This window comes from Rhododendron vialii, chromosome 12a (assembly GCF_030253575.1).
Source record: "Rhododendron vialii isolate Sample 1 chromosome 12a, ASM3025357v1".
NCBI lineage: Eukaryota > Viridiplantae > Streptophyta > Magnoliopsida > Ericales > Ericaceae > Rhododendron > Rhododendron vialii.
The window spans coordinates 27,238,136-27,260,905 of record NC_080568.1 but is presented as its reverse complement, the minus strand read 5'-3'; the positions used below and the strand labels follow the sequence as shown (position 1 = coordinate 27,260,905).

Genomic DNA, 22,770 nt, shown 5'->3' with positions numbered 1-22,770 from the left:
GAAACCCTCCCTAACACTAATTAATTTTAAGAGAGATTGTGGAAAAATGGTCCTACAATCTACCCATAAGCATCCTCCTTAATCAGCAAATGTTTGGAAAATAAAACACAAAGCATAGCTCCATCAATAGTACTCCAGTCAGCAATCGTCCAGCTGTGATTCCTTGAATTGGAGATGGTCCTCAGATAATCATTTCTCGGTCAAATCGGTATACAATCAATGGGAAAGCAGCAGGCAGTCAGGAAGTCCGGGGTTGGAAGCCTCTGGAAGAACATTTGCCCTCCTAAGGTGGAAATTTTCGCTTGGATGGCAGTTCAATCCAAGGTGGCTACGAGGTCGGTGCTTGTGGGCAGAAATATGATCTTAGAGGGACAGTCCTCTTCTTGCCCCCTATGTTCGTTGCTCATGGAAACTCCACAACACCTGTTTTTGCACTGTCAATTTTCATGGGTTGTTTGGTCTCAAATTTTAGAATGGTGGCATGTTCAATGGGTTTGTCCCGATTCTCTAGATGCCCATCTAAGGTGGTGGATGGACTCTAAATTCCGAAATTTGGAGAAAAGCCTTTGGGAAACTTCCTTCTTTGCAACGTTGTGGTCGTTATGGTTGGTGCGAAATGAGCATGTGTTTAACAATACAATGGTGACAGCTGAGGTCGTGGTTGACAAGGTAAAGACTAGAGTTGCTATGTGGGTAAAGGCCAAGTTCGATATTAAGATGTATACGATGGAGGAATTTAAGGTTTTTTTGGATGGAATTAGGTTGTTAAAACTGTGAAGAGTGCTTTGTGTTTAGGTGAGGTTCTTGTCCTTCAATGTTCTGTTGGAGGCTGAAGTCAAGTGTTCTCTTTTATTTCCTGTTTTCTGCTTTATCGCGTAAGTCTGTTTACTTACTGTGATTGAGCCCTTGATGTACCCCTTCGAGTTTGCAATAAAATTTCGTTTGCCGAGCAAAAAAAAAATGTCAACCTAATGGAGATTTCACTTTGGTTTGCGCCACTCTCAAACAATTTCATTCTCTTGCTTGAATCTTCTTCTTTTTTGGGCAAAAGAAAATTTTATTAAACTCAAAGAGGGTACATCGAGTAAAAGGAAAGGGAGAACTAAAAAATTCATCACAACCCAAAAAAGAGAAGAAAAATAAAAGAAAAGTTACACCCAAAAAAAACACCTAAATAATGAGTCTTCTCTCGCTTGAATCTTAATGAGATTTCACTTCGGTTTCATGGATAGTTACAGCAATGGTCAATTATTAGTCTCTTCGTCATCTTTCCTTAATAGTAGCATGTGAAAGCGAAAAGAAGAGATATATCTTTGCCATTTGAGGGACCAAATTGACAAACTCTTCAAATATCAAATTACTTTTTTTTTTTTGCTCGGCAATATCAAATTACTTTTTATAGCACCATGATATTTCAAGAATGTAACTCATATGTATATGTTATGTTTGAGAAGAAGAAAAAAAAAATTTAAATGGTGATTTTTTGTGCTTGAAGACTGCTGATCAAACACTTGAAACCTCGCAAAATGTTCAAATCTTTCAAAAAAATTTAATATTTGAAGCATTCGCTGGAGACTGCATAAGTCCTATGTTGTGTTTTCTGGAGTGCAGAGCCGCACTACAGGGTTGTAGTGCAGCATCTAAGCCATCCATCTGACAATTAATTAATGGTAACTCGGATTTCATCCAGGCTTTTGTGGTGCAGCATGCTGTCCAATTATTGCAGCAAGTGGGAAACAACGATCACCCTTTGTTTCACCTCGTTTCCAATCGCAGGACAATATTGCTGGCGAGGTTCCAGCCGAGTACAATCCGCGCGACATCTGTTCGGGAAAGCTAATGGTGCCGCGGATTAATTTAGGCTTTTTAATGTCTGCCCTAATGCTGTCAATTTTCGCTTTTCATGAAGACTTTGTAGGGATTGAATACCCCAGAAGTATTATTTCCCGGCCAGTTCTATGCGCGCATTCCTATTTCCAAATACAAAAAAACAGAAGCAAACACCTTTACAACATTCCAATCCGCAGCAATGCATACTTGTACACACAGGCACTCTTTCATTGTGTGTGTTCATTTTTTCCAAAACATTTTCTGTCCTACGTTTTTTTTTTTTTCTTTTTTCTTCTCATTTTGGAGACAGGAAAAAAAAATCTGTCGTATTTCCCTTTTCGCCTTCACCAATGAACTTAAAGGACAAATTCAACTTCAGTTAAAGCGAATTCTTTTTTTTTTTTGGTCAGCAAACGAAACTTTTTATTGAATTCGAAAGGGTACATCGATTACAACCTTGACCTTAATACACAGCTATTACAGAGAGCTACACTCTGACACTATATCCAACCAAGATTGGATAAGAACACCTCACTTACTTACTTGCTCACTTCACAACTTCACTTTTCGAACCCCATCCAAATACCCTTTGAAATCCTCCACTGTGTAGATTTTGATGTCAAACTTAGCCTTCATCCACATGGCTACTCTGGTTTTGATTAAATCCACCACTTCCGAATTCTTTAAGAGTTCGAGTTTGTGAAACATGCATAGTTATGTATTCCCTTAATGAGTCGGATTGATTCCATAAAAAAAAAAAATTGGGCTGCGTTCTTGTAAACTTACTAGTCTGAAACTTATTTTGATATTTTTTACTTTTTGTTTAGCTTTTCGTCATATTTTTCGGGGTTAATCGTTCGTCTCAACATGGCGAATCGGGAAAGTATAAAACCAATGGACTGATGTTGGAAAAATTCAAATAAGCAGGCACTTTAGACAAATAAAACAGCTGCTTGATACTTTTTTTCTTCTTTAGTGAACTTTTTTTGGCTTTCCGTCATAATCTTGTATTTTTTAGAATTCTCTTGTTGAGACAGAGAGTACCTGATTTTTTTCCCCCTTCACCACATAGCTTCAATTATTTATTTATTATTCTATTAAGAGTAATGCCATATGACAAGTTTAGAATTAATGACCACATCTTGGTATTATACTCCCTCCGTCCCAAATTCTTGGTCCTATACAGTTTTACGTGCAATTTTTAATTGTCTATATCTCTCAATATATATCATTTTTATGTTTTTGAAAACATTATTTTACAAAAATAATTAAAATTTATCAAATAATATCTATATTGCACATTTTAAATAATATATATTAAGAGATATAGACTATTAAAAATTACACGTAAAACTATTGAAGACCACGCAAAAATTTGAGATAGAGGGAGTACTATACAACGTCAAATAAGAACTGATTAAATATAAGTATCAACTATTGTAACACATCTCTTTTTTTTTTTCCTTTTGTGCATCGAAAATATAGAGTAGCAGAAAGCAAATAAAGTTCCTCAAAGGCTACGTACACCGACAAGATCAGAATCTAGCTAGGGCCTCGATCTCCAACCTCTCTAGCTATGTGGCTCCTATGTCCTAACCCATCTGAGATGTTTTGGGTTCGAGTCTATGGAGAAATGTCAACCTCTTTTTGGATGCTAAGCTAGTAATTTTCCTCAAACTCTCTATTGATATATATAATATTGGCCACATCAAAAAAAAAAAAAAAAAAAAAAACCTCTCTTGGATGGGTAAGCAGCATTACAAATTGTCAATCTTCGTCAACTACCATCTTCTCGAAATATCATCACCTTAATTCACTAAGTCCTTGAAGAACTCTGACCCTATTCGTTTTGGAATTTTGGAATTGTAGATAATGAGTGTAGAGAAAAATAGAATAATGATTAAAAATAAGGGTAATTATTGGAGAAAGATATAGAGAAAAATGAGAGTAATGATTGGAGTTAGGAATAATGAGTGAAGAGAGAAATATGATAATGATTAGAATTCAAAATCCAGAACCCTTAACCGAACAAGGTCGTCCAACGCAACAATCGGTATAGTAGCGGTATGCATGAGGGGTTGGTCCCCATAGACTATGCTCCATCTATAATGCCCCCATCCGGTTTCAAAGCATCCATATATGCCCCCATTTTTCTTCAACGGTTGGACTCCGTTTTTTTAATCTCAAACGTTAGTTGAACCCCTTTCGTAGTTTAGGTGTTAAGTAAATTTGGTAATCCCTCTCGTAGTAGGAATGGCTATACATATTTGTTGTAAGCATGGTCATACATTGTGGTAATTAGTATGATCATATATCTAGTAAGTTCAATTATAGCAAATGATATGTAAAACCAATTTGTATGGTAAGTAAACTAGTAAATTGTTGTGGAAAAATTAAAAAAAAACCACCTCATTTTTATTTTTATTTTTTATAATTTACCTATTTTTTAATATAAAACATCCATACTTATGGGGGCATCCAACCGGATCCGAGGATCAAGGGATACTGCCGAGTAGCTCTCTGCCGAGCAAGTGCAGAGCGGCCGATCCGGCCGTTCATCTTGACAAAGACGACTCGGATCGAATCTTAGCTCATGCAAATTTGAATTTTCCATTACTCGGTTAAAATCATAGTTATCAATTGTCGAGATGAAAGATCATATCGACCGCTTTGCATTGCTCTACAGAGAGATGATTGTCATCATCTCACATTCTCGCATCCTACCACTCGGGATGGACCATGGTTTTTTTTTCCTTTATCCAGCTTCATTGTCAATGGACTTCGAATAGTCAGCTTCTTCTTCTTTTTCCCAGCAAGAAACGGATCGTTAACGCTCTGATCTGAATCCATTTCAGTTGTCAAAACAGTAGTCGTGGTAAAACCCTAATCAATGCTGTGTCGCCACGTGATTGGGCAAGAACACAGTCTTCTCTTCACACGACAAGGTCCAATCGTGCAAGGGTTTCGCTGACACTGGGCACGTGTCGACCGGGGGGCACCTTAATATCCTTCGGAAATAACGGTGTGTTACTAGGAGTATGTTTTTACTGCCCCTGGCACTTGCCGACTTTTGCCTGGACAAAATAGCCAGGGGCTGGCGCCCAACCACGTGATTTCAAGGATATTCGGTTGTACCCCCTAATTGTTTTCAAAAAGGGCAAATTTCACTGACCTCTCCTGAGGTTTCTAACACGAACAGAAACCTCCTCTGAAGTTTCTGAAATGACACTGCCCTCCCCTCCTTTACCCGACAATACCAAGGGACCCCCCTGCCGTTACCTTTCCGTTAGAAAATGGATGAAAAAGGTGATGTTGTATTATACTTTTTACAATATCTATACTACTCTCATCAGACTCTTTACCCCTCTCATTTATAAAATATAAAATACAAACATTTCTACATTTTGTGCTCATTTCACTTTGAGATTTTGTCCTTATTTAAAAGGATTCATATTTGTTAATTTTCTGTCAAACTCTTGTGAATTATTGGTTCGTCTTGATAAGAGGAATTGAAAAAAGTAAAAAATTAAGACTTTTACCAAATATTTTGAGAAATTCAATATTTTGGGTAAAAGTAATAAATTTATACTCTTTTGATTCCTCTCGTTGAGACAAACCAATAATCCACAAAAATTTAACGCAAAACTAGCAAATACGAAAAAAATTCAAATATGAACAAAAACTAAAAAGCCTAAAAAAAAACCCACAAACAAGCCCGCACGAAAAAAAAATTTGTGGGTTTGTTTGTTGGATTTTTAGGGTTTTTAGTTTTTATTCATATTCAATTTTTTCATGCAGGCTTGTTGTGGGATTTTTAGGCTTTTTTATTTTTGTTCATATTTGAATTTTTTTCGTATTTGCTAGTTTTGCGTTAAATTTTTGTGGATTATTGGTTTGTCTCAACGAGAGGAATCAAAAGAGTATAAATTTATTACTTTTACCCAAAATATTGAATTTCTCAAAATATTTGGTAAAAGTCTTAATTTTTTACTTTTTTCAATTCCTCTTATCAAGACGAACCAATAATTCACAAGAGTTTGACAGAAAATTAACAAATATGAATCCTTTTAAATAAGGATAAAATCTCAAAGTGAAATGAGCACAAAGTGTAGAAATGTTTGTATTTTATATTTTATAAATGAGAGGGGTAAAGAGTCTGATGAGAGTAGTATGGGTATTGTAAAAAGTATAGTACAACATCACCTTTTCCATCCATTTTCTAACGGAAAGGTTACGGCAGGGGGGTCCCTTGGTATTGTCGGGTAAATGAGGGGATGGCAGTGTCATTTCAGAAACCTCAGGGGAGGTTTCTGTTCGTGTCAGAAACCTCAGGGGAGGTCAGTGAAATTTGCCCTTTGGAAAACAGAAAAATGCAGAAAGTCTACTACCGCAGAGGTCTATTGCGTAAGTTCATCGCACAAAAATGTAGAAATATATTTATAAATTTAATTTTTTTTTATGAGGACCTATGAAAAATCAACTCCAACGGGTATCGGTAGATATATTTTTTGAATTCGTAAAAGCAAAACTGAGTACTACGAATTCAAAAAATATAACTACTGATATCCGTCGTTGGAGTTGATTTTTTGAAGGGCCCCATAAAAATTTATCTTAAAATTTTAGGTTATTTTTCTTAATCATGCTCCTCCCGTCACAAAATCAGGCGATGAAACGCGGTGGCGAAATATTTCCTCACTGATACGTTTGTTGACGAAATCTGATATTTCAGCGACAAAATCGGTTTTTTTTTTTTTCCACAAAAAAGTCATTTTGTTGTAGTGTGTATTTTCAGTCACGGGTTGAATCATAAAAAAAAGAAAGAAAGAAAGTTATACAATCGCCATTTTTATTAATCATAAATGAATACAGAAAGTGTAGTTATATACTTGATTAAGGCTTCATTCATCTCCACCATAATACAGTGGAAGAAGATTAATTAGCCACTAGCTAGTCATGGTGATAGGGAAATCCAAATTCTTTATGACATAATTAATGCTTAATCATTGTTTTATTCTTTGCACTAGCTAGTTTGTGACAACATACTTCCCCATTTAATTATCCGTAACAAAAAAGGTTAATAGGTACAATTATAGTATATGATCGAGAGGGCTTAATTACAAAATATAAGTTGCTTGAAATAGTTGTCACAGAACACATAATGGAAGAACAAATAAAGGAATAATTTACACTTGAAAATTTAAGATTAGATGATACTATATCTGATTGGTCTTTTGGCTTAAATTGAGGGTACAAATTCTCTTGATCATTTTAGGGCCCACGTGTTTATTTTCCTTTTTCGTGCTACCAGTACGCGTAGGAAATTTCACACTCCGGGAGATGTATGGACGTTTAAATGCGGAACAATTATTGTATGGAGCTTACGGAAATATGTGATGGATTTGTTAGGGCGCCGGTGCTCCAAAGACTACTGAATAATTACTCTTAAATGCGCTTTCAATTTATGACTCAAACCACACCTTGTCAGATTATTGTACTGGCTTGTAACTAGTTTTCCATGGGCATATTTTTCCATCGAAACTATTACAACTATTATTTGTGTTAAAGCACCCAACTCAAAATCAATTGATAATGAATGGAGTGACTGGCCAGGCTTATATATATATATATATATATATATATATATATATATATATATATATATATATATAGTGTGCCCAGCCCATTAAGGATTTCTTACTTTTTTTAAGCAAATCAGTAAAACAAGTAGTAGTCCGTAAAATATTAACAAAACCCGAAATACACAACTTGTGAGAAACTAATCTGCCCTGTTTTAGTACATTTCCCTTTTAGTAGTAGCTTTTACTTTTATTATACTACTACAGTACTAACTAGTGCTGATAAATAAATAAATAAATAAAAACTATCTAATGATTGGACAATGTTGGAGACGGATTTTGTAAACAAATGAACAAACAAGAAATGTACTGTATTTCGTAGAACAGTAGTAGTACATTGCAAGAGCCAAGAGGACAAACATATGACCTTTTCTGTTTTTTTTTTCCATCGTACGTAGCAGAAAGATAGTGAGATACCCTATGAATTATCCCGCCCAAACAAGGAAAGAAACTTATAATAGTAACTGGCTAGCTGATGGCAAAATAATCAAAGGTAAAAAAGTTTATGGAGAGCAATTTTGTTCGTCCTCGCTTGACGTAATTCACTGCATGTGATGAGGCATATTGCGGGTTATACAGTAGCTCGTCAGGATTCGTTATATGTGCTGTTTTTTATTTTACATTTATTAACCGAAGTGTGACTATTGTTATCCAAGACGGGCTCTTACATTTATTAACCGATTGAGCTCGATTCTTATATGAACTTCCAAGAAATCAATTCGTAGACATAAATGATTCCGGTCATTAATTAAATGTATGCGGGTAAAGTTACTCGAACCTTAATTTGGTGAGGGTGCATGAACAAATTGCTCTCCAAAAAGTACGATTGGCACAAATATGGCGTCTGTCACTAGCTTGGTGGCATGATAATTCCAAGTCGTCGATGATGAAAGTGAAAGGATGTCACAAAACAATATGGCATTTTCAAAGAGATGAATGATTTTTGTGGCTCAAAATTTCAGCCCAACATCCATAGGACACATGATGTCTCTGAGGATATGCCTTGCCAATGTGTGGTCACTAGCTAGTAGTGTTGTGTTCGTTTGGTTCTTTTCTTTCAACTTTTTCGTCGGAAGTACTGTTGGGCTTTGCCCATGTGCATGATAATGCATTTGATGCTTAACTGGCTCGAGATTATTCTCGGCAATTCTTAGTCATGCATGCCTCTCTCTCTCTCTCTCTCTCTCTCTCTCTCTCTTCCGTGGGTAGGCGTTGGGGCCGAACTACAACGAAAAGTGAACAAGTCAAGGAAAAGACAAGGAAGGCAAGTTAATTATGGGATTTTCTTAACCTGAAGGTGCTGAGGTGCATGTTTTTTGAATTCCATTATGGGGTTTTTAGAGTACTTTAGAAACAAGGAAAAAAGAAAATGATTGGGAAAATGGAAGACATAGTTTTGCTTTTTCTATCATTAATAATGTGTCTTCCTTTCTCTTTGTGTTTCTTTCTTCAAATACATTTACAAGTGTGCAATCCAACCAGAGCCTTGGAGAAATAAGTGGAGGAATTGATGGTTTTCTTAGCTTTGGTGTTAGGATTTGGACAACGTGTTAGAGATTTTCTAAATAATGGGTTTTAGTTTGGGTTATTTTTGAAAATGTGTTGAGAGACGTTTGTTTTGTGAAAGATTGCAATACCTTTTCACATTAGGTGTGACTTTTTATGAATGAATATCACACACCATTAGTTTGGGATGTGTTTATTAGGAAGTGATGTGATTGTTAAGAAAGGATGCGAAACATGGGGGTGCCTCCAAGAGGCATGACTCTTCTAATTAAATATTTTATGAAAGGGTACCTTCGAAGAGGAACGATTACTTTTAATTTCAAATTGTCTCTAAAAGACATGATTTTTTCTAACTAGTTTCTTTAAAAGACATGACCCTTCGTAATGTGTGTTTCTTCTAAAGATACAACCTTTCACAAAATAGTGCCTATAAGTCTATAACTAGGCTCATTTGTAAAGTCATTTGTTACACCAAAAAAAAATTTCATATTGGATTGCTTTCTCACTACACATTATCTTCCTAGAATTTTAGGCATACCGGTATTCTGTTATTCTGCAGAAATAGAATATTGGTTCTTGGTTCTTTATATTTGTCTAGCAGATATTCTGTCCGTTTTCGTTAGTGCAAACACAAACCGAAAGAACTTCGAGTTCGGGTTTCGATTTATCTTGAAGGTAGGTTTGCTGTAACCCTTTGCATATCATTTGGTGGGGGGAAATACTGTCTTTAGGAAAGCGACATAGTCGTTACTCGAAGCGTATTTCAGCATTTGTGGAGGTTTCGCCAACAGTTCAGAATTTGCAGCACAGTTTTTCTAACACAACGCATTCTATTACAAAACCTTCGGATCTTGAAACCTTTGAATCACATAAATCACACAAGAACAAAAAAAAACGAATAGAGAAAAACAAGAATGCGTAGAAACACGAAATTTGACAACGTACCTACACCTCGGGACCATTGAAATACACAAGTTTTCCTCTTTCATGAAGAACAATGGCCATTCTCTCGATCAAAAGTCTATCTTTGACATCTCACCCGTAAAAGTGAAATAAGATTCACATAAAAAAGATACTGTGCGAGTGCTCGATGATCTGGACAGTCTTGACCAACGTTCACGTGAAAATAACAGAGCTTCGCAATCGGACGGTCATAGCTCCCGTTTAGGGAGTTTCCGTATTTTTACATTTTCTCTTGGGCTCTGTTTGTTTGGGAGTAAAATGTTTTCCAATAAAATGTTTTACCTATTTTTCGGTGTTTGGTTGTGTAAAAAATTAGGAAAACATTTTACATGTAAAATATTTTCCATCAATTGGATAAAAATGACTTACCCTTAAATCTTCCGTAAGTTATTTTTCGAAATGAACCTACTGTCTTCTACTGCAATTCTCACTGCTCAGTTTCCTCGATCGTCAGCCCTGATCCACGTTCAATTCCAACATTCCAAGATCTCTCTACCGTTTAAGTCTCCCTCTCTCTCTCTACACTATTTTTGTTGATTTTTTAAAATATTTTCATTTGCCAACCAAACACTGAAAAATAAAAACTTGAAGTTTGTTTTCTGAAAAAAACATTTTACATCGAAATAAACGGAGCCTTAATTAAGGACATTGTCGTTGTTTATTACAGTCGTTCAAATGTTTGACTTAATTCTTGAGTTAGTTTTTCTAAGGATAAATTTCACTAACCTCCCTTGAGGTTTCTAAAATATCAAAAAACTCCCTTACCAGAGCTGACAAACTCCACCCCCACCCCCCACCAAAAAAAAAAACCCCCAAACGGAGCTAACGGAAGATGATAAAATACAACTATACCCACACCTTTCTTTATGAAAAGGCAACCTTAGAAAGAACAAGCGTTCGAAAATTCGAGTGCCTAACTTCGTAAATCCAAACATTTTCAAGAAATAGTAATTATGATTAAAATATATTTGGGGTGGTTCGGGACGGGTAGAGGAGCGAGCTTATAGTACAAACCCAACCCAATTTGGAATTTTTATTACTTCTTACCCAAACTTAAACCTAACCCAGCTAATCAAAAAAAACAAATAAACCAAACCCAGAAAATTTCTTGGGAAACCACTCCTGCTAAAGCGGGGGTGGGGTAGGATAAATTCCCATTCCCACGGGCATGACCCAACGCATTCTTTGTGTGTGCGTGTCGTTGGATCATATTTGTGAATGAGTTGAATCATACTTTAAGACACCGAGTCATCTCTCAAGAAATGTACGAGTGTTTATTTGGAACGTCATGAGGTGTCCAGTAACTTTTCGCTCAAACATTCGTGTTGCACCACGAGAGGGTGCTCCGGAGCCATTTACTCAGCTACACTAATATAATGGGATGTCCAGCTAAATTGTAGTAGCATCTGTCCTGTCCTCTCACAACTTGCAATTGATCGCTCCAGGTCGTGTTTGGAAGCAGGGCAAGAGCCATGAAACATTATTGTTCAGTCCTATGAGAGCACCCACGACGGGACTCACGTTCGTACGTATCCCCACCACAAAAATTGACCCTTCAATAATGTCTCCGGACGAAAATAAGTACAATTACTGCATCTAAAATGATAAACCGATGAATGCATTGATATGATCTTCAAATGAGAAATAATATGTTGAGTACAACAGAGTATGAAGTCATAATCGTTACGATGATACGGTGGCTGAGTCGTGAGTCAGTGATTCGCAAACAGTCACCCAGTATGAGTTAGTTTGGAGTACTTATGAGCTCTCTGACCTACCCCCCACCGGAGGAAGCGGCGTAGCGAGGATTTTTCATCGTTCGTGTCATGTTTTGAGCAAACCCATCATCAGCTTCACTAGGTCGAAATTGATGTTCCAAAGAAACAATCAAAACAGACTTAGCATCAGTCGACAAAAGTTAATCAAACTGCTAAATTAAGCGCGACAACAAAATCTGGGACGTATGTGTTTTCACTTTCTTTTTTGAAAGAGAAGGACATCACTATACAGATAAACCAAAGGTTCAGATACATGTCCCAAAAAGTTTTTAAACAAAAAAAAAACAGCAAACAAACAAAGGCCTAGAACAAATATGGGGCCATCCAATTGAGCCACTACCCTGAGAACAAACTAAAAGGCCATACAATTGAACCTTTTTTTTGTACCGCCATGAGGTCCCATATTCGATTTTTATGGAGACCAAACATTTCAAAGGCCATTGGAGGGTTTGCCCAACAGTAACTTCGGGGCCCCGGAATAGTCGAGGTTCATGCAAGCTGGCCCGGATATCTAGTTATAAAAAAAAAAAAAAACTATTGTACTGCCAACAAATATATGTATAGAAGGAGAGGAAATCAGAAGAAAGAAAACTGATCTAGAATAAAGGACCGTCTTCTATTCAGAACACTTTCTTTTAATATCAATACAAAATCCCTGAGATAGAATAAGACTGTGCAATAGCAGATACATGATAAGCAAAAAAATTAACAACAAACCATCACTTTAAACACCCCAGTTTAATGCATGATAAGCAAAAAAATAAAAACAAACCACCACTTTAAACATCCCAGTTTACCATTATTTTTAACCCTATGGACAAGCAAAAAAGGAAGAGGTGAGTTTAACAACACACACGACGATCTTCTGAAGTCGAAGCCTATAACAAACATCACTATTCACAAGTCACTTGGGCAAGGGGACAAGACTAGGTTTAAAACACACAGTCTTGAAGCTATCTGGAAGGCCTCGTAATTTGAGATCCAAGAACTGTACCTTATCGGGAAAATACTGAGTAAGGTGCTCCAGGCGTTCATTTTGGGAGTTCCAGTATCCCACTTGTAACAAGTAACTCTCCTGGTTTATTTGACGAAGAAATGCACATGAAAATCCACCACCCCACTTCACGTGGGTATCATATGAGATATAAAAGTAGAAAGAGAGCTCGTCTTCACCTTCGCCATCCCCTATTCTCCATAACCTAACAGTGTTTGAATCGCCCTGTACCAGAGTCACAATCCCCCTGATGTCTATCAACCCCAGAGAAACATGGCGGGAGGAAAAATACCTCGGAAAAGAAATAACGCGAAATTTTTCATCGGTTAAGTCGAATTGAACAACGATGGTGCTAGTCCCCTTGCTCATTGTCCAGTAAAGGGCCCCACTCAAAAATGTGACGCCCGAACTGTCCCGGTTAACAATGCGTTGAGGGGCACTTAGTTCTCTCCACGAACTTTCTCCAAGTGAAATGATCTCAAACCTCCTCACTTTACGCCTAGAAGAAAGACCAGTGTATGCTCGAACAACTTTGTACTTATTAGTTGAGGCATCAAACCCTAAACCAACCACTTGGCATGACACTTTTGATTTTGAATTTGACAGCGGCAGAATCAAACGATCTCCTGTAATGGGATTGTAGATCACCACAGGATCTAGCTTCTTTGGTGGAGCCATGCAGAGGAAACCGTTGCAAGAACACGTAATTTGCAGTTCTTGAAACATTTTCTCAAGAGGTATACGTCTAGTTTTGTGCTTTTCCATATCAACTAATACCAGATAGTATGGAGTACGGCCAATGTCCTCATAAGGAAGTGGTTTAAGAATGAGCCGGGTAGGTTGATAATGTGAATTACCAAGTGTGTTAATGAAGCAAGGATCTTTAGTTATTGCATACCAGGTCTTACAAACAACTCTGCATATCAAGATTGATTCTGTTGGGAGCCTACAAAGGATCTCGGAGATCATCTCATGGGGCAAATCCAAAACTCCCCTGTTCACTTGGCGTTTGCAATTGGTTGAGCTTCTTTGATTTGAGTCCATTTGAACAAGACTCTTCATGTATAAAACTGAATCTTGCGAAAATCCTTCTCACGTATAACCCTCAGGATATGCTGAAGCATAGACAAAAGGTAATTAGAATAACAAAATTTCTGCCGAAAGGCGGCCGGATGTAGAAGAGAAATTGACAAGATGAAATAGAAATGGCTTTTGTAATCATGAAACAGTACATAAGGTATTGCTGTAATATATATATATCGCGCAAAGATGAAATTTACAGAATGTTTTGAACCACCCAACATGCATCAAAAGAATTAAGTAAACTAAAGAGGCATTCCGCAACTAACTTTGCAATACAATACTTGTTCATTGTGTAATTACTTTCATAACAAACTATTCTGTAGTAATTTTCTACGGTACTCAAACTTGTTAACAGAGGGAGTTTAACTTCATTAGTGTAACCAGAAAAGCATAAAACATTTCATGCAGGGATACTTATGTGTGCCGAAACAAGTAACTGTCTTCAGTATGTTTCACAGGGTTTCAATGGGTTTCAGTGAGAGTCAATACATCGCAAATGTATTTAGTGCTCACTAGTGATTGCTGTCAGCTTCGGAGGAAATGGACACTTTCTTTCTTGCCAAGCTCGTGAATTTTGAATCCAATCAGAGACTAAGGTAAAGGCCAGGAGGCTAATGTCTTGTTATCTTAGTGAAAATAGTGTTATGGCATAAAGAAAATGAAAGTTCAAGGTTCCATAGCAAAAAATATGAAGAGTGCAAAAAGTATGGCAAAACATACAGATCTATAAACCAATGAAAAAAGGACATGGGAAAGATCTACGGAAGACAGTGGCAAACACACTCTGATTTCCAGGCATGTACGCGAGATTGGATGCAAATAATTGAATGCAGAAAGCTTGCAAAGTGATGATACGAAAGAAAATAAAGGCTATCAGATTTGCATCTGTGCACCACTCTTGACATCCATTTGGCGAAAATAAGAGAATACTTGTCAATTGCAAAAACCGTAAAACTCCAACTAGAAAACAAGGAACCTTCACAACAAATAGTAAACCAACAGTAAGTTCATTTGTGCTCAGCACAGGTCCCAGGTATTCACTCTCAGCACACGTCCGCTGATTTCTGACTATGTTACGTGGAAGTGTTATGGCAAACGCGTATTCAGCACACTTTCAATACTGAAAACATATACTGACAAAAATTGCCCCTTCTCAGCTGTTAATCAAAATATCTTGCACCGATGGCAAAAAAATTCCTAAGCTCAGATGCAGGGTTTGGGTGGTGATGGCTCTGGTTTGCAGCACAGGATCCCGGTGGTTTTGTGGCCTGGGAAACAGAAAGGAAGGGTCTGTCTGTGTTGTGCAGCTTGTGCGCCCCCACCCGACACAACTGACTCTAGGCAAGAGCTGCAAGAGAGACTGCTCAACCGGCTCATGTACAAAATTTCAGAAGCCAAAGACATGTAATAACAAACTACTTACATTTCTGACAACTAAGTAGCAAAGATACGATGCTGATATGCTGACAAAGCGATTGTCCAAAACTGTAGGAAATGGCACGCTGGAGGAAATGATAAAAATATGTTTCTACATGTGTTTTGCATGAAAGTTTTCTTCGAGAAGTAAAACACAACGCTAGTTAAAATTAGAGAGCCTTCCATAACTTAAAAGACCAATATATTATCCAAATAGTAATAGTATTCAATCAAACATCCTACGCAAAGGATCTGTTAACCACTGCCCATTCAAAAAAATGCTCTAAATATGCCAGGAAACTTTCATGACGCTCTACGGACACTCGAAGGACCAGTCAGAGGTGCCAAATGAAATAGCAGACTATAGTTAAACTTTACCGAAGGAGACCACCAAACTCTTGATTTCAATGCCATCAAACCACCACACCACAACTTACGAGAGTATCAAATCCATATAATACAGCGCTGATATCAATGATCTGCAGACTGATTCTAAGGAAAGAGAGAGACTTTACAGAAAGTCTAAATAAAGAGTCAGCTTTTATACCGTTATGGTTGTATCTAATCGGCATATAGACATATAAGACCAACGGTAGAGGTTCCACTATCTAAGGTGGATTCGGTAATGGATCAAACCAGTTTGTGCCCTGGTTTGAAAATCTGACATGGGAACACGCAAAGACAAACATTAAGTCAGAAAAGAGAGTACTAAGATCTCTATGTGCAAAACAAATCCAGCAACTTAAAAAATCCGTAAAGTAAAAGTAATTTCTGCAACGGCACTCCCCTATAATGATCTCAAGAAACTTAACTTACAAGGCCATTTAAGCGAATTCAAAATGTTCTAATTTAAACGTTATTGTAGGAGACTTCAGCTTTCCACCTTAAATATGTATCTATGTTTCCTAAATATCACAACTCAAACCATGGAAAGGTTATGCCTCAGATGCTCATGCCTCTCTTCACCAAGGTAAATGCCTCGCAGGGGTGCTATCATTTTTTAATATGGTTGCCGGTTGGCAGAAAAGACTTCCTTAAAACCTAGATGATGCCTCTTAATGAACCAATGACAAAATTAAAAAATGCACAATTTTCTGGTATGGTCCATAGCTACTCAACAACAGATGATATCCCTAAGAATACAACCCAACCTTCAACGGTTGAAAACCGACTGTACTGATACCACCAAACAAACTTCATATGTGCATTAATTCTTAATTCTGTCACACTCTATGGCTGTACTTACTAAAACAAAAACGTGAACAGAAAAATAACCATGATCAAAGTATAACATTCTGACAGATAAAACGGACTATCTAGAAACAGACGACAACCCACAAATAGAAAAAAAAAATGATGGTAGATAACACGGGTTATGGGGTTAACCATAAATGGATGAGCAACTAGATCATGATGGGGAAGTGCTGAACTACTAACACACACTATATTAGTGGATGTGATGCAACTATTCGTTAACGAATGTATAAGGTGTTTTCCTTGGTGTAGGAATTGTGAATACTTGTCAAGATGTTCGTTGCTAAAGATAATTATTCCAATACTCCCACTCTGCCCAATTGTTGGTCCGTTTTGGGTCGTTGTGCCTAACTTCGGACAAAAAGTAACATACTTTTGCGAATAATTTTTCATACTCATAATGCTGTTCGAAATTACGAATTGAGATCTTTTGAACGATGTAAAACAATTTGAATAATTAATAACGAAGTTCGTTATTCATAGACGCTCAAAACTAATGTGTATCTATTATCGGTCCATCTAAATAAGGCTAGTTTTGGCAAAACCCATAAGTTTAGTAACACAAAGGGGCGGAACGAGCTCTTGCGGTAGACCCCGGTACATAAAAAGAACAAATCAAAATCAAAGATGAATTGCGTGACCCAAAACAACAAACTGAGCCAATTATTAAAAAAACAATCCACATCACGATTAAGTTAAAGACGTTAGGGAAAAGACAAAGATTTCCCTATCCAAGGAAAGAAACAAGAAAAAGGCAATTGAAAAGGTCAAAAGGTAACATGAGGGAAAAGATTGTTAGAGCATAGGAAGGACTGTAACCATAGTTATTCTTTTAGCTGTTCTCTCAATTCGTGAGGTTCTGGGAGCTTGTTACTTGTTTGTAACCAAGTCTATTAGGATATCAGACAGACTTCATTAGGCTAGGCTCTTTGTTTGCCAACTCCTAAATGGTAGTCATCTTGCCTTTTGGGCGGTGATTTCAGCCTCGTTATATATCTTTCCATATCGCAACAGTCTCTTACCACACAGGCTGAACAATAACTATTTGTCTCCCTATTTAAGAGACTCAAGTTGGATCTCCTGAGTCCTGACAAATGAAAATACTAGCAGAAAAAATAGAAAGATAATCTCATTCCCTTCGGATATAGATATTCCAATTTCATAGAGGGTGGTACTCAGATGAAATTGGTCCACCAAGGTCCCTTGGCAAAGACGGACGGGAAATAATTAACAACAATATCTGGTGATTCATTGTAATATTTGTCCCAACAATAATATCCCATGGCAAAGACGGATGGGAAATAATTAACAATCGCCTAGAATGACACATAGCATTCTTTTATTGGAAAGTGGCTAGGTAGGTAGTGAGTAATTGGAATTGAATTAACTCTAACTGCAGTTCACCGGGTCATGCCAAGGTTGGTACTCGGTCAGTACGCAAAGAGACCTAAAAATTGTTTGAACAGCTACAGCCTACATTCCTTTGCTTAGTAACAGGATCCTTCTAAAATGGGTGTGCTCCTAAGATGGGAGCTCGAATCGTCGCTCCCAAGATGGAAGCTTGACGGGAGCTCGCTCCTAACTAAGATGTGAGCTTATCGGCCATTAAGGCAGTTATACTCTTACTGTTAAGGGAGTAATGCCATTGTAGAAATAAGAATATGAAAATCATATCAATCAAGAAGTTTTGCAAATTGAAAATATCTAACTTCCATTAACTACCCTTTAGACCGGGAAAAATCTCAATAAGTATCACTTTTCCTGCAATGGTTACGTATTTAAAGAATTTTTATGTATGTATTCTATATATAATCTATATACGCTCCTTAGGTGCTCGCGCTCCCAACCTTAGGAGCTTCTAGGTGCTTCCACTCCCGCTCCCACCCCTACCCCCGCACCCGCTTCATGCTACTAAGTTCCTTTGCCCTCAAAGGTTTGTTTGGAAAGAGAGGAATAAGCAAACTTTTCAAGAGCCCTAATTTAGAAACCTATGTAAGCTGAACAAAGAAATGGGTGCTCCTTACATGTAGAAGCACAACCTTTCTCTTGTTTTGTTTGTGGATTACTTTAGCTATATGAGTCTCTTGCTAGGGTGGTTGTTTCCCACTTGGATAGATTTGTATGGTTACTTTAGTTATATGAGTCTCTTGCTACGGTGGTTGTTTACAGATGACTAAATACATACGGCATGTAGATTTGGCAAGGAATATTTGATAGAAATAAAAAATATTTATATGACAGGTTTGACAGCTCAAGTGTTACAACAATCAAGTATTGGGTTAATAACGGCAAAAATGTGAGCAAAAACCTGCTTTCGTGGCCAACAAAAAGGTTTCATTAAAAAAGACTGTAACTCATACTTTTGAAATACCCTCAACTTGATTTTGACGCAACCTACAAAATATGTCTTCAAGAAAAACTAAAATGCACCTAGCTTAGAATATATCGATATTCCAAGGGGAAAGGAACTTGTTAGCGAAGTTATGAGGAAGTACTACGACTGCAACTCAAGCATAGTGATTGCAAACATGTCACACAAAAAGAAACTACAATAGAAGCCAATTTGAAGCAAATACCTCATTTCACAAAAAGGTTCAAGGGGCTGACTTAATTAGTTCTCGATTGTATTTAAGTTTTCTTTGGTGATGAATGTTTAGCCCATGGGTTTTTGATTGAAGTAGTTTCCTAAGAGTGATGCTTAAGTGCCAAGTAAGTAAAACTTTTTCATATAAAATTTCTCAAACATACGACTTATGTAAGTTTTGGAGTCAATTAAACTGAGACTATACTTCTGTTTTGATTCCATAACCCCTTTCTTAAAGTTTCTTTTAGAGGCTGAAGGTCATGGATTCATGCTTATATATGCTTAACAAAATCCGTTTTTACAGTATTCCGCCTTGACTAAATATAGTTGGGCCACTTCCAATTATCGCAGGTGTCAAATAACTAGTTACGTCAACAAACATTAATATACATGCTATACATGCAAATATATGACCGAATTACTAATCATACAAATAGGCCTGTTTATTTGACGGGGACTAGAAGTGAAGGGATATATAATTATAACCCCACCGGATATATAATATCACAAGGTTAATAGAGCTCGGATTCATAATAGAGATGGTATCTTATATAATACACTGTGAGGGATTACATATCAAGGCATGTTCAGTCCGGGATGTAAAATTTTTAACGAAAATTGGATATTTGGTCACCTTGTATGTATAGTCCAATCTGATGTGCATATTCAGTCAAACAAACGGCCCCATAAGGTTTTATTCGTGGCTGAAATCCTTCATTTGAAAGATTAGATGGGCAAATTCAAAGTTAAGCTCATCGGATGTTCCTTGTGGATGAGCAATATAATTTGTTATGGTTTTCCTAGTTGTAATCGAACTTAATAAAAGCAATTATATATGCCTTAGATTTTACAATGAGTTTTGTGGTAGACTGGCAGTACTGTCCTCCACAGTTAACTCCTTGAAGACCCCAAGAACTTCAAAATTATCAATTGATATGGTTACAGGGCCCATTGATAGACAAAATAATATACAGTATCATGACATCAGTACATCACTAGAGTTGTTACAATTTTGGATGAAGCTCAATGTCCGCAAGTAGGGATCAACATATGGTGCATTATGTATTCTTAGAAAGGTAAGTTCAACTTTCTTTGTAAAAAAGAGAAGCTTCCGTGCACATTGTTCCAATCATTTTTACCACGTAGCTCGCATTTATTGACATAATTTCAAAATATTAGAAGACTCTCGACCTAAGACTGCAACTAGACACAAAAGCCAGCACAGATACAAGCTGCAAAGGTGTACAACCTTTTATGTGCCTGTCTTTGCATGTCCGATGAAAGATTTCGTAATAATATATTTGTGGCACAAGATTACTTATACACCAAATGTAGTAATATTATTTCTTTGTATAGTTATTGTACTTACCAATTTATCCTGCATGCAAAAACCTCGAGTTAATTGGGTAATGTAATTGGCCCATCTAAGCTCTCATTTCTTTTGAAAAAGTGTCATAATGAATAACGAAGCAATTTGATATGGATGCTCTTTGTACTTATATCGGCGTGCATAATAAGCGACCTTTATCCATGGAAGTGACTTAAACCAATAGTCACTAAGGGTGGAAAAACTGTTACTCTTGAACTTGGTATGACTAAATACATATAAATTTGAAGTAGGGAATTAACTCCACATATTATTCTAAAGGCACAATGAACAGCTAGGTAATCTCATTTGCTCATCTAGTGGTTAATAATATGAATAGCCCGTTGATATACCCTACACCCCTCGCCTTTGTTCTGTCGACTCGTTCTTCTTGAGACCCCAACACTCCGCCTCGTTGTGCCTTGTTGTGCCTAGGCGCCACGTGCCTTTGATACTATGTGAATGCTGCTGCTTCTATTGAAACTACATCCACGAAGCTCCAAAAAATTATACTCCCTTAGTTTTCATGGAAACAGAAAGCTGCAACTCCAGCCATGGGATTGCGTTGCCATGGCAGGTCGGCTAAATGGAAGTTTCCTTGAAAGCAAGAATGCATTAGATTCTATCCGAAACAAACCAATCCTACAACATTCCTCAAGGATATTACATTTCAACTGCAATTAGAAGTCAGCATACAAGGTTGACAAAGATGCTCATTCAATTGTTAACCGGGCCACACTTGTAAAGGTACCCGATTTGTGTACCATCAATGAAGCAATTACGGTTAAAGTGGATTCCAAAAATAATACAGATACCACCAACAGCTCATGTAAATCAAAATATAATGTTCCAAATCACCAATCTAGAAAAACAAACAAATAAAGAAGATACATAAGCCCCATTCAAGGCATACTTGAAATTCCACTTAGAATAAACATGCTCATAGAAATAAAAGGTAACCAATTACCGTATACAGATTACTCTATCAATTACCCCAGTCGGGTCTCAGGAAGCCTTTGGCCTGATTTCGACTCCCACTTGCGTGCGATCAATTCCTGTGTTGGGCCAGTCCACCTGGGGCATTGCCCCGTATTTAATTAGACCCCCGGTGACGGTAGGATTGATTCCCAGATTTGCCTGTCAAAAAAATTCCAGCATACAGCAATACAGATTCAATGAGAATTCTTTCCTAAAGTAACAAGCAGATTAACACCATTACTCAATAACCCAAATAAATTTCAACTAAAAAGAAAAAACTTTGTCGGCCAGTTGAAACAGATGAAGAGACCCCAGAGACTAGAAATTAGCCACAGCTTCATCAAAGACACAACATTGAGTTGGAAAAACAAAAAAAAAATTGTATGACATCAAAAATCAAGATATAAAGCCATGCAACACATACCCAATTCCTTTTCATCAAAACGATGATCGTAAAGACATACAACACATACCCAATTCGTGATTTCGAAAGGCAATTAGATTCCACATTAGATTGTTTACCACCAGAACAGATACAAACACACAGCTGAATAGATACAGATAGATACACCATAACTATATGTTCTTGAAGTGAGAGAGAGAGAGAGAGAGAGAGAGAGAAGAAGAATCAAAATGGGTAGTACCTTATAATTGGGAACCCATCTTCTTCACGGCTATCGATAAGCGATAGTAACTAATAATAGAAAAAGAGACCATTTGATTCAGACAGAGTCTTCTGCTTTGACTATCGGAGTGCGACCTTGCTCCCCTTATTCTCTCCTTCCCTTGAAATAACGGTTTCACCCCACTAGTTTTCCATATTTTTAATTTGTTACCCGAAACTCTTCTTATTCTCATTTCTCTTTCTTTCTTTTTTTAAAGGCACTCAATTTTTGGTCTTCTAATCAAGCTTTAATGTGTATTTTTTTTATTACTAAAAGAGAAGAAAATGAGTGCACTTATAAAAAAAAAAATAGTGCGAAAATCATTACCCAACAAATATTTGTTTTAATTCTAATCCAAATTGAGAGTACCGTTGTTATACCTTCTAATTCTTATGCAAATCTCTTGTTATTTCTTCATTTTGATATGAATAGAAATATTTTTCATTCCACTTTAAAAGTTCAAATTAAGAATTTGATTATGGAACTGAGTTCCAAAGACTCGTTTATCTGACTGGTGTGAGAAATATGACGACTTCCCATCAAAAAAAATTTAGTTGAAAAGCTTTACCGAGCTACTGTCACGTCACAAACAAAACTTTAGGTCCGTGTTAAATGTTAGTAATATAGAACGACCCTTGCGTTATTTACTAGCAATCTATGTAAGTATGTGAAATTGTTATCGCAATCAATCCGAGATTGCATGTCAATCTAACATGG

The 22,770-nt window shown here is 36.9% G+C and overlaps 2 protein-coding genes across 3 annotated transcripts; one reads left to right on the top strand and one right to left on the bottom strand.

Moving 5' to 3' along the window:
• Window positions 1-219: 219 nt before the first annotated feature.
• On the top strand, window positions 220-879 carry LOC131309615 (uncharacterized). The gene is made up of 2 exons (XM_058336223.1): window positions 220-741; window positions 796-879. The coding sequence occupies exons 1-2, from the start codon at window positions 220-222 to the stop codon at window positions 877-879; spliced, it is 606 nt and encodes a 201-aa protein (XP_058192206.1).
• An 11,431-nt stretch (window positions 880-12,310) lies between these two features.
• Window positions 12,311-22,135, bottom strand: LOC131311797 (F-box protein At3g07870-like). 2 transcript variants are annotated; one of them, XM_058339370.1, is made up of 3 exons: window positions 22,033-22,135; window positions 21,378-21,547; window positions 12,311-13,822 (listed from the first exon to the last, which is right to left on the bottom strand). In XM_058339370.1, the coding sequence occupies exon 3, from the start codon at window positions 13,767-13,769 to the stop codon at window positions 12,618-12,620; it is 1,152 nt and encodes a 383-aa protein (XP_058195353.1). In that variant the 5' UTR covers window positions 13,770-13,822; window positions 21,378-21,547; window positions 22,033-22,135; the 3' UTR covers window positions 12,311-12,617. The 2 variants fall into 2 exon arrangements, with proteins under 2 accessions (XP_058195353.1, XP_058195355.1); XM_058339372.1 differs by lacking the exon at window positions 22,033-22,135 and adding an exon at window positions 21,862-22,025.
• Between the last annotated feature and the right edge of the window lie 635 nt (window positions 22,136-22,770).

Excerpts from the sequence above, each read along its gene's own strand:
- LOC131309615 (XM_058336223.1), top strand. The coding sequence starts at position 220 with ATGGGAAAGCAGCAGGCAGTCAGGAAGTCCGGGGTTGGAAGCCTCTGG. Across the intron at positions 742-795 it reads ATACGATGGAGGAATTTAAG|GTGAGGTTCTTGTCCTTCAA; the intron begins GTTTTTTTGGAT and ends CTTTGTGTTTAG.
- LOC131311797 (XM_058339370.1), bottom strand. The coding sequence starts at position 13,769 with ATGAAGAGTCTTGTTCAAATGGACTCAAATCAAAGAAGCTCAACCAAT.